Below are 12,783 nucleotides of genomic sequence, written 5' to 3' on the forward strand. Positions count from 1 at the left end.
CTTCAGTGTTTCCCATGCACATTTGGCCACCTCCCTTTTTTTTTCAACTAATGCCTATCAACATTTACCATTTGGGGAATCATGAGATCTTTAGCTAAAAACAGTCTGTCTGCTTAGGAGAAGCTCAGGAGTGTGACGTTAAACAAGTTTCCGCTTTAGGTCTTACAGAAGAGAGAGCATATATGTAGTGTAGTGGGCCTCATTCTCAATAAATAGAGATGTTATATACAATAATGGTTTCAGTTGGCTGTTTTCATATGGTTTCCCTCTATGACCTGAAAGCATAATCTAGTAAGTTATTAAAAAGTTGAGTTTTAAATTGCTTATAAGTTATCTTACAAAAATTGAAAGACTTTAATTTTTAATTTTCTGGGTTGCAGATTCAGTTCTTTGTTGCTAGTGAAAATCTTTACTCTCTTGTTTGATTATTTATGTCCCATCTTGTTCTAAATAGTAACTGAAGGGCAAAAACTAGAGAGGACTGGAAAGTACATAGAATGTTTAATTGGCTATCATGTGAGTAGGCGAAGTGGTGCACTTGCCAATATTATGGACAGAAGCTATGAAGGAAACAGGGATGTGTATCTACTGATAATGCGAAATATCTGTGGTTCCTAAGAAATGATTGTGGCAGAGGGACTATGGGGGTATTGTTTTTGAGCAAAGGTGCAGGGAAGAGCAAGGGTCTAAATGACAATCACAAACAGAAAGAAGCACTGCAAAAAGCAGCTCTAGCAGCAAACAAAGGAAAGTTCATACTGTGAAAAGAGAACACATAATAACAGATCAATTTTTCCCCAGCTTTGCCTGCTCAGATGTAGCAATCATTTTAGTAAGGTCATCTTCAAATTTGAACAGCAGATTTTCTAAGCACATTTTCCAATCTTTAACTTAGTATTAATTTAGTGTTTTAAAAAGTATTTTGATGACTGAACTGGGTGTTTTATGTATAAGATAAAGGAACAAATCTTTCAACATGACAATGTTGTGGTTGGTTTTCAGTGGTAGTGAATGTGTAGTTAATTTTGGTTTAAGTTATTGAGGACAGGATCCATTTTATCTGAATGTAATATAAAGATGATTAAGGTTTATTCTTCTTTTCAGGCAAGAGTGCAGCACTGCATCTGCTCTGTAGCCAGTGACCACTCAGTAGGACTTCTAAGTTTGCGAGAAAAAAAATGCATCATGCTGGCATCTCGTCACCTTTTCCCTATTCAGGTGATCAAGTGGAGGCCTTCTGATGACTACCTAGTAGTGGGATGTTCAGATGGCTCTGTGTATGTCTGGCAAATGGATACTGGTAAGAACAAGTATGAAGAGATAGAATAGAAAATTAGATGGATATATTTGATTTCCTAGAAATTAAAAGTCTTTTATGTGAGGGAAAGAAGCCCTGAAATGTCAAAAGACTGCTACTTTTATTTCTAATCAATGCTTTTTCTAAACGTTCTCATTGCTATCAACACAGTAATATTTGTGTCCTCTTATTTGTTGTACTATGCCAAATACTTGTAGGGAAGTTCACTAATCTTTAAAGGCATGTAATTGAAGATAATATACCTATGATGACAGTTATACAGACAACAAAGTGTAAGTGATTTCTATATAATTCATGAAGTAAATTGTGAGCAAGATTAAGGAACCATTTTTGCCTCAGGTTCAGAAACCATGGAAAAACTGTTTTCTTTGAACAGCAGAAAAGCAATGCTGGGCAGTTAATTATAGATGGTCATTCAAGTGAAGGTTTTTCATTCTAGAGAGAACATTTAAAATTCCAAGTTTCAGAAATTTTATGTATGGGGAGTGTAATGTAGAACAAGTGATGTTTAGCTTAAAAGCACAGGCAGTGATATATAATGTTTATACACAGATTGCCATGGTTTTCCCCTGGGAAATCTTTAAGTATGTAACTAGATGTTTATTAGCTTAGGCTTTTCTGAAACACATTTTATTTGACACTTACAGTCTTAAGTAATCATCTATCAGTGATTAAAACCTTTCTTTAGATTCCTAGTTGTACTATACAATATTTCTACTAACCTTTTTCCTTTTCTTCATCTTTTTCTTGTTTTAGATAGTCCTTTTTGAAATCAGACTGTATATATATATTTCTGCCTGCACTGCGGTACAGTAGGGAGTTCTCTTAAGCCTTTTTGGAATAAGTAGCCATAATCTTTAGTGATCTTTTATGTATTGTTTTCATTTTAACTGGTAGTACATATGCAGTCTAGAAGTTTGTCAAACTTCTTTGCTTTTGCATTTAACTTTCCTTCTCTTGTCTGGTTATAAAAGTCATACTTTCTATCAAATTTTAAAAGCACAAAATATCAGAAGAGAAGAAAGATAAACCCAAATTCCATTGCTCAGTGGTAAATGTTAACATTTTGGCATATTTCTTTCAAGTGTGTTTCTGGGCATTTTTAAAAACAGAATTGCTGTCATATTGCATGTGCAGTTTTTTTTTTTTTTTAATCTCTTGTGTTCCTTTATGTTATATTCTGTCTGCTGAATAGCACAGTCTTGTGTTTGCTGGTTTGGTCCACCTCACAAACTAAATATACAGAGTTCACTTTTGGATCTGTCATCAGACTATTTGGTTTGAATTTAGTATTGGTCACTTGCAGGCATTGTGATTTATCACAAGTCACTGGACTTTTGTCCCTCAACTTCTTCATCTGTTATATTAGGATAACAGTATTTCCTCTTTCAGTGTTGCTAGGAGAATAAAATGAGGCAGTATTTCCCTAGTGTATGGGAAACAATGTAAGTGTGTATACATGTGTGTGTATACATGCTTGTGTATGGGTGTGTGCTCCTAAGTTTGTGTGTGTGCATACATGCATGTGTGTGTATTTCGTATTGATATTAAAGAAACATGCTGATTAACTTGTTACTTTGTTGAACTTGGGAGTATGACTTTAACTACATTTAGAAATATTTTCTTTGGGAATTAGTATTAAAGAAAGTAATAATATTTGTAAAGCACTACTAAAACACTATAAATATTAATTTAATAGTTGTTATATCTTAAATAGAAAAGTGTGGTAAACTTGTCTAGGACTTGTTTAAATAAATATGATAAAGGAAGAGTTTTCTGAGTTTTTTAGATACTTAAATATATGAGGCTTGAATACTCAGATACTTTAAATATATTTTTAAAGAATATAGAATGAAATATGAAATTCTTTACAAATGAGACCTTACTGAAAGACAAAGTTACTTTTCTAGTAATTTTTCTAGAAGGAAATGACACATAGCCTCTAACTATAGGGGTACTAGAGGATGTTTTTCTTATAATCAGTGTAGTACAAGTAATCCTAATTTAAATTAAACACAATATGTAATATTAAAATTTTACAATTACCTTCTGACTTTCAGGAGGATTTGGGTAAGTAATCAATTAATCTGACATTCTTAAACAAGATAAAAATAGAAAAACTGAATATGTTTTGGATTTCAATCATAATAGAAGGCATACATTCTTTTTTTTCCTTTCCATTCATTCTGTATCTAGTGATATAAAGGTCCCTGGGGAGTCAGTAAGGTACATCCTGAAGGTATTGACATTATTTATTTATTAAATTTATTTATTTATTAAATAAATAAATAATGAAGCTAGATAAATAAGATTTAGCCAGAGTTTGGTGTATGAAATGTGTTTAAACTCTAAGGAGATACTTGATCTCTCTTCCTAGTATTTTGGGAATGTATTTTTACAAATGAAACCATACTACACTAAACCTGCTCATACACGTTGGACAATTTTATGTTTGCTGTTTTGAGCTCTACCAATACTTCTGGCTTAAAAACTTTTCAAGTGTCTTTCCTTTATACATTTATGCAGCATTTTCTTTTAGTTTTCTTCCCGTTCAAATGGATAGTTTTTTTTTTTCTCTCAGTGTTTATTTCCTAATGAAATGAAGTTGAAGCTAGTAATATAAAATTTAGTTAGAGAGATAGACGTTTAGAATCTTTCGTTCTTCTATGGTGACATTTTTATTGTCTGCAATAGCAATTTAATCGTGATGTAGAGGACATGGGAAATTATTTTTTCACATCTGTACATATTCAGAAAATTAGTCAAACACTAGCAACAAGATTTGACCAGATGAACCTTTTGACTCCCACTTATGAACTTATTAAAGATTGGCCACTGCCCTAGATGGTGGTTGCTTCTACATGGAGCTGTTTATGTGCTTCAGGGATCAGCTGTCTTGTTTTTCACATTGATATTCCCAGTAAGTGTGCAGTGTCATTCCCACAGGCCTTTGACAACGTCAGAATCCTGTCTGTTTGGGAAACAGTAGCATGCTTTAAGTAATGACTGATGTTGCAAAATGTTCTTATCTAACCATTACCAAGTCTAAACAACATTCTCATCTGCACATTTTTATCATCTTTGCTGCATAACAAACGTGATCCCCATGTCATATTCCTATTCCTATAGGTATAATTATTAGGTGTTCTTGTGCAAATGCAAATATAACTAAATCTTGACAAATATTATTAGAAATTCATGTATGAAGTCTTGTCAATTTACTTTTTGCTCTGTTCCTTTTTTTCTTTTTATTTATTTTCTGCCCCTCCAAGTTTTGGAATATTTTTCTGTGTTTGCATTTACTTCATGAAATATGCATTTGAGTCGTTTTTTTTTTTTTTTTTTTTTTTTTTTTTAAAGATGACCAGTAAGGGAATCTTAACCTTTGACTTGGTGGTGTTAGCACCACGCTCTCCCAAGTGAGCAAACCGGCTGTCCCTATATAGGGATCCCACACTCTCCCTAGTGAGCCACGGGCCTGCCCTTGAGTCATCTTTTTGAACTTAATAATCTAATAAAATATAGCAGAGAATTATGAGTTAATGTATATTAGTATGTCTGTTGAAAAATATATATAAAGCATAGATAACCAAAGATATGTGTCAAGGAATCAGATTTTCATACAAGTAAGGTCATAGTGTCTGTGTTATTCTTGTTTAAAACTAATTTTTAAAGACATTTTTATCCTTTTATTTTGATTTATTCAAAATGATGTTTTTGTTTTGTTACTAAAATGGCCAAAGACAATCAAGAGGTACTGCCACAGTTTAGTCTTGTGTTATTAGTGGAAGGTTTTAGGAACAAGTATTTTCTTCAGATATTTGACCCTTTGCCTGCCGTGTTTAACACAGTAGAGATTTGATTTTACATTTCTATTTCGTAATATATTGCCATTACACTGTCAGCTTTTCTACATTGTCTACATTTTTGCTTTTCATTCTGTTACAAAACGTCGTCACACTGCCTACTCTTTCTACCTTCTAATACATCCTGTACTCCACTGGGAAATTAATCTTAGGAAACAAAACAACACTTGGTTCATGCTGCTGTCCTAATGAATAAATCATAAACAGTTTTAGTTCATAAATCCTTCAAGACAATGTCTTCTACAGGATGGTACCTTCCTACCTTTCTCACTTTACCTCTTGATACTCTTTTACACAGACCAGTTGCTCTAGTCAAGACTAATTGGGTCATTCACTACCACTTCTTGTTGCTTGTATTGTCCATATTGTCCTCATGGTTTTCACTCATTTGGAACATTATTTTCTTTCATTCTGCTTTTTTGTTTAAAGGAAACTTGAATAATAAGAATGAAATCTTACATATTTACCTATGTACTTACTATTTCCATTGTTCTTCATTGCTTTGTGTAGATGCATATTTCTGTCTGGAATCATTTCCTTTTGTGTAATTTATTTTTTCTTTATGTTTTCTTGTAGTGTAGATATGCACGTGATGAATTCTTTCAGCTTTTGCATGTCTGATAAAGCTCTTTATTTCTAAAAGATATTTTCTCTGGGTATAGAATTCTCAGATGACAGTTTTTTTTTCTTCAGTATTGTACTGTCTTCTCACTTGCATTGTTTCCAGTGAGAAGTCCACTATCTTCCTTATCTTCTTCTGTATGTAGCATGTCTGGTTCTTCTGGCTGCTTTAATGATTTTTTTTATTATTGATTTTGAGCAATTGAATTGTAGTTTTCTTCATATTTCTTGTGCTTGGGGTTTGTTATACTTCTTGTATCTGTGGGTGTTTAGATTTTTTCAGATTTGGAAAATTTATGGCCATAATTTATTCAAATATATTTTCTGCTCTCTATTGTCTTTCTTTTCTTTGGAGACCTCAGTTATATGTCTATTAGGTCATGTGAAGTTGTTCCACAGCTCACTGATGGTCTTTTCATTAAAAAAAAGTTTTTTCCTTTTTGTTTTATATAATTTCTATTGCTCTGTCTTCAAGTATACTGATCTTTTCTTCTACAATGTCTAATCTGTTGTTATTCCCATTCAGTGTAGTTTTCAATGCAAATATTGTATTTTTCATTTCTAAAAGTTTGATTTTGGACTTTTGATGTCTTCCATTTTTGTATTCAAACTTTTTGAACATATGGAATGTAATTATAATAGCTTAATGCCCTTGTCTGATAATTTTAGCATATGTGGTAGTTCTGGATTAGTTTTTACTGATTTGGCTTTTTCCCTCATTATAGGTCATATTTTCCTCCTTTTATTCATGCCTGATAATTTTTAAAAAATTTATTTATTTATCAGTATTATTATTTTTTTATGTTCTAAGATGTTGTGGAGCAGCTAGGGGAGGGGCAGAGGAAAAGGGGGAGGGAAATAGGATGATGAGGAGGGAGAAGGTGGGGTGTGGTTGAGGCCCATGGCACCCTCCTCATTCCAGCAGAGGAGACCAAGGGGCTTCCAGTGGTGGCTCAGTCCTTGCTGGGCTGGATGTGGATGTCAGGGGGCTGTAGCTGAAGCCTTTGGTTCCCCACCACCCTGGCTTGAGAGCCTGGGATGCTTTCAGAAGCAGCTCGGTGGTCATCGTGTGCTGGTTGTGGGTGTTGAGGGGGGCATGGCTATGGCCCTCAGCCCCCCACTGCCCTGGCTCGGGAGCCTGGGGCTCTTCCTGCAATGGCTTGGTGGTCGTCACTGGGCTGGATGCCTGATTATTTTTGGTTAGATACCGTATGTTGTGAATTTTATTTTGTTTGGTGTTGGATATTTTTGTAATTCCATAATTTTTTTTGAGCTTTTATGGGGCAGTTAAGTTACTTGAAAACCATTTGATCTTTTTGGATCTTGCCTTTAAGACTTAAGCAGGGATGGAGCACTGTTAAGTCTGGAGCTAATTATTATCCACTGTTAAGGCCAGACCTTCCTGAGTACTGTATCTAGTGGCTTGGGAATTATGAGATTTCTAGTCTGGCTGGTCAGAGCAAGAACTATTCACAATAAAAAGAATAAAAATAAAAATAAAAAGTGTCTGAGCACTGGGCTCTGTACCCTCTAATCCTTTGGGTGGTTCTTTTCTGGGCCTTGAGTAGTTTCCTCACAATTGTGCCCTAATCAGTACCCTGCCAAATATGTAAGAAGGACCTTCTACAGATCTCTATGCAGCTTTCTCCATTCTGGTACTCTGTCCTGCAAACTCTAGCTGCCTTGGTCTAGTGTACTCTCATCTCTGTCTCTGCAAATTAGAGGATCTAATTGGCTCCACCTGTGTTCTCTCTTATTGTGCTGTGGCCAGGAGACTCTCTCAAGGTAGTGAGCTAGAGCAATTGTGGGACTCACCTTGTTTGTTATCCATCTTTCAGGGATCACTGATCTTAATTGCCCAATATCCATTGTCTGGAAAACCATTATTTCATATTTTTTGTCTATTTTTTTTTTCAGTTGTTTCAGGTAGAAGGGTAAATTTAGTACCTGTTACTACATCTTGGCTGGAAGCAGAAGTCCTTTCTGCTTATTTGAACTTTAAAAATCTTTAAAGATTCAGGCAGAATCCATTCTCTCCCTAATTTTTTTTTAAAAGGAGGGGGAAAAAGGAAGAATTGATAAAGGGACACAAAAATCAACTACATTGTATATTGTAAATTAAAATAAAAAAATAGGTTTCAGTTGGGAATAGATTTTTTTCCCTTCAATTTCTTTATTATTCCTTTTTGGCTTATGTTGTTGACTATCTTTTTATGTACAAATGCTTTTTCCCTCACCCATGAAATATAAGTTTTCCCCCCTAGGAAGTTAATTAACATTCATACATTACTACCGTCTCATCTTCAGACCCCACTCAATTTTCTCCAGTCATTCCACCAAAGTCTTTTTTTACAAAAAAAATCCAGACTGGAATTATACATGACGCTTTCAATCTAAAATAGTTCCTCATTCTTTCATTTACTTTAACGTGGAGGAATATTAATATTCACTTTTGAATATTTCTGGCTAGTTGTTTTATAAAATGTTTCCCAAGTTCAGTTTTTCTGACATTTTCTCATGGTTAATTTCAGAATATATATCTTTGGCAAGAATATCACAGAAATTTTCCTCATTGCATCCTATCAGCTGGCATAATATTTTAATTTGTTTCATCACTAGTATTTATTTAGATCACTTAATAAAAGTGGTTTTTTTCTGGCTTTTTCACTGGAAATTATTCTTTTTTCCTTTTGTGATTAGTAAGCATTTTGTGGGGAAGTACTTTGAAACCATGTAAATATCTATTTTTCATCAAACTTTTAATTTATTCAATTATTTATATCAGTATGGACTCTTGGATTTCTATTTTATTCAGTGGACAATAATTCTAAACTCTTTCTTTGATGTCCTGGATTTGGTCAGTGGGAGTCCCTTCAAGCTGGACATGTTTTTTTTGTTTGTTTTTTTAGCACTATCTTACTTTTTAACACAAGTAGATGATGCTGCCTTGTGTGGACTCCCTTTTTCTTTTTATCCAGCCTGCCTCTGATACCCTGTGACATGCCTCCTCTCTCCCATCTCCCTTTTTGGGATCCAGCACCTATGCAAACCTGTTCACCTACATAGATTCTCTGCTCACCTCTTTTGGGCCCTAGACCATTCCCGCTCACCATGTTGTTGTTCCTCACTTACCTCTTAGACTTCGCCACTCTGTGCCAGGTGGCCTTTATGCCTTCATGCCTATACTCCTTGGGGCCCTCTCTTAGATTCTGTGCTGATTTGGCTCCCTGTGTGAACTCCCTCCCCTCTCCACTCAGGCTCCAAGACCATCTCTTTATGCACATGCTTCTGGGGCTTCAAACCCTTGTACCAAGCTCTTGCTACCATCTCACTCTTGTTTATCTGCCCTCTTCACCCTCTCAGGCTCTGACATCCTGCTCTGGGCTATTGCAGGCCTTCTCCGCACCACCATGCTGCATACCTGACATGGACACATCCCTTTGCTCAGTCCTACTTAATAATTTTGGACCAAATTGTTCAAAAGGAAAGAGGAAGTATAAACTTTTGACACAAGTGCACAAATTAGTTACTTGGTGCTTTGCATGTAGTATGTTCTCATTTATTTATTGATTCGTGGTTTGGGATAACAGTAAGAGAGAGTCACTTAAGCCTTTCCATTGTAACTGTGAGCCACATTTAATAAAGAATTAAGAGCTAGAACAGTAAGTCATGAATTTATTCCTGCTAAATTTAAGATATCTGAAAGAATATCATAAAAATTATTTTCAAAATCTAATTAATTTTAATTCACTTAAAATAATCTTAGTTTTCCTACAGTATTTAAAAACAGAATACAATAGATATTTGTAAAAAAATTGATATATTACGAATATTCATGTAGAAGAGTATGAAATTCCCTAGTAATTCAACTATGTAAATATACCCTGTTAACCATTTAGTGTGCATCTGTTCAGAATTTCTTCTATGACTTCTAGAGTCCCTTCTCTTCCTTTATACTATGGATACTGTTCTCTAACTTGTTTTTTTAATTTAGCAATATGTTGTGGTTTTTATTCCATGTTAATATACATAGTTTAGCTTCATTTTTAAAACTGTTTTTGTAACTTCACACTATTGCTTTGAGTGGATATATCATAATTTATGGAACCTGTCTGCTAGTAATAGGTATTTAGGGTTTTTTTTCCTTCAACTTTTTCTTTTATGATTAAGACAATAATAGCTATACACATGCACACATACATTTGTATATGATTTGATTGTTTACCATAAATCTTAGAATGGGAATTTCTGTGTTAAAGGAAATGTGTTTTAAATTTAATAGAAGTTTTTACAAAAGAATTATTAATTTTTATTTGTATTAGAAGTGTATTACCAGTTTCCTCATACCCTTGAGAATGTGCAATATCTGTCATAAGTGACAAATGATATTTCATTGTTACTTCAGTTTGTGTTTCTTTGATAATTAGTGAGGTTGACATTATTTTAAATAATTATTACTCATTTGTATGTCTTTTCTTAATTGCTTGTATCCTTTGAATATTATTCTTTTGGCATATACATATATATATATATATTTTATCATAGATTTGTTAGAACTCTATTTTGAAGCTGTTTACTTTGTCTCCATTTAATCAACAATTAGTTACTGAGTGCCTCCTATGTATTAGGCACTGTTCAATGTGCCAGGTATACAATGGTGAACAAAGAACCTAAAACTCTAACTCTCATGTAGTTTACATTCTGGGTAGGAAGAGACAGGTCAAAAACTTAAATAGTCTGTTAGCTGGTGATTAGTGACAGTGTTTTAGTGGAAAAATTAAGCAGAAAGACATTGATAAGATGGCTAGAGAAGAGCTCATTGAAAATATATCAGAGTATAGGCTTGAAAGGTGATGAAGCAGGTGATGAAATCTGCATTATTTAGGAAGAAGAAGTTTGTGCTCTAATTTAGACAAGAAATACATAGATGGATTTAAATGGAAAGGATGGCCACGTGAAGAAGCTTCGAAGTAGTTGTAAGCAGAGGTAGTAGTTATTTTCACAAACATATGGGGAAACATTTGACTGGATGGTGCAAGTAAGAGTTAAGAAATTTGCAATCAGAATGGAGAAATTATAATTTTTTTTCTGTTTTGTGGAGATTTCCTGGAGAAAGAAAAGCTTCAGGAATTATTCAAGGAGAAAAAGAACACATTTTAGTAAGGTTTTTTGTTTAAGATTGAGACACAACTTGGAAGAAGGTCAAGTCATAGAATTTGACGTTTGTAATAGTGTAGTGGCGTGGGAGTGGTCGAGGAAACCATCTGGGAGGTACAAGGAGAGTGGAAAAGCCTGAAGGAGGCTGTTGAAATCTTGGCTCTGAACTCAACTTGATTGGGAAGTTGTGGTAGGGACCTAAAGGGAGAGAAAATGATTGAGATAATGCTACCTGGAAGAGGTTTAGAGGAAGGAAGTACAAGATGTTCCTGGAAGGCACTGATAAAACATACCCCTACATAAAAATTTTCATGCCATTTTTCTTTACTTAAAAAACAATTTAAAATTTTATTGTGTTATATTTGTGAATATATTTGTTTTTCAGGTGCATTGGATCGATGTGTGATGGGGATAACAGCAGTAGAGATACTGAATGCTTGTGATGAAGCAGTCCCTGCTGCAGTTGATTCACTTAGTCATCCAGCAGTCAACCTAAAACAAGCTATGACAAGGCGTAGCCTTGCTGCTCTTAAAAATATGGCCCATCATAAGCTACAGACCCTTGCAACTAACCTCTTGGCTTCTGAGGCATCTGACAAGGTATGTGGGCTCATAACATGTGCAGGCCCCATTTAACTTCATTTAGTAACTTAGCTTTGGCTAGTCTTAGAGGAGAATTTTTGAGACATGACACTGTTGAAAAATAAGCTTCTGATTTTTTTTAGGTTTATTCAATATAGTCTTAGAGTATTTCAAGTACTTGGCATTTTGAAAAAGTAAATTATTCTCACCAGTCAAAAATTTGAAAATTATTCCTACTGAATTAAATGATTTCAGTTTCTGTCTGTTCGATTTCCTGTCTTTCTGTTAAAAGATTGAGCACTAGCTAATGTTCCCAGGAGGAAAAAACAATAATTTTGGTACAATTAAGTTGTCTGTAATTGTGACATCATTTGCTTTGAAATTAGGTTCTGATTTTAATAAGGTTAGGCTATTATAAAGATTTAAGAAAATATTTGAGGATAAGTATGATGGAGTTGCACAAGTACTGGAATTTTTCTGTGAGATCCAAGCTCAATCACACTTTCCTAACTGACATGTGTAATCAGGCATAAGTTACTTCTTAAATTAACAGAAGATTATCCTATTAAAAAAAAGAACAAACAATCCCAGTTCATTAATTCGTTATCTATCTTTAGTTTTGTAAAGGCTAACCACTGTTTGGTTATTTATGGTGTTTATGTTCTGTGGTATTATTAGAACTAGTTTGGTATTTATGTTCTGTGGTATTATTAGAACTAGTTTGTCTCTGGTAATGGATAAATGAAACATAGAGACAATCCCAATATTTCATCTGAATCATTATTTAAAATTCTGGTTCTATCTAAATATTCATTAGAGGGCTGGCCATTCAGCTCAGTTGTTTAGAGTTCAGTACTATAACATCAAGGTCAATAGTTCTGATCCCCATACTGGCCAGCTGCCAAAAAAAAGTTATAAATATTCGTTAGAGTTGTTAATGGGTAGCATAAACTTTTTTATTTTCATTCTCTCTTATTCCTGATTTCCATTTTTTAATGGTTAGACATGAATAAATAGTGAAGGGATTGAAGGGCTCATCTTCAGACATGAAAATTAGCCATGAGTTAATGAGTGCTGACGATGTATGAAATAGTGTAGGCAGTTCCACCGACTCACACTCTCCAGTAACTGGCAGTAATATCACCCTTTGATCATTCTTTTTATCCCCAAGATATATGTTTTATTGAATATGTTGTATTGGATCTTTTGAAAGTCAGAATTTTGAAATCCTTCTCCATT

The 12,783-nt window shown here is 34.2% G+C and overlaps 1 protein-coding gene across 3 annotated transcripts in view; it reads left to right on the forward strand.

Annotated features, from left to right (window-relative positions):
• Nucleotides 1-12,783, forward strand: part of WDR7 (WD repeat domain 7) — a 362,337-nt gene that overhangs the window by 67,504 nt on the left and 282,050 nt on the right. For all 3 annotated transcript variants that reach the window (XM_063077001.1, XM_063077002.1, XM_063077003.1), the window contains exons 13-14: nt 1,105-1,300; nt 11,348-11,562. In XM_063077001.1, coding sequence (XP_062933071.1) covers nt 1,105-1,300; nt 11,348-11,562 — 411 coding nt within the window. The remainder of the gene's footprint in view (nt 1-1,104; nt 1,301-11,347; nt 11,563-12,783) is intronic.

This window comes from Cynocephalus volans, chromosome 13, assembly GCF_027409185.1.
Source record: "Cynocephalus volans isolate mCynVol1 chromosome 13, mCynVol1.pri, whole genome shotgun sequence".
NCBI classification, from domain to species: Eukaryota; Metazoa; Chordata; class Mammalia; order Dermoptera; family Cynocephalidae; genus Cynocephalus; species Cynocephalus volans.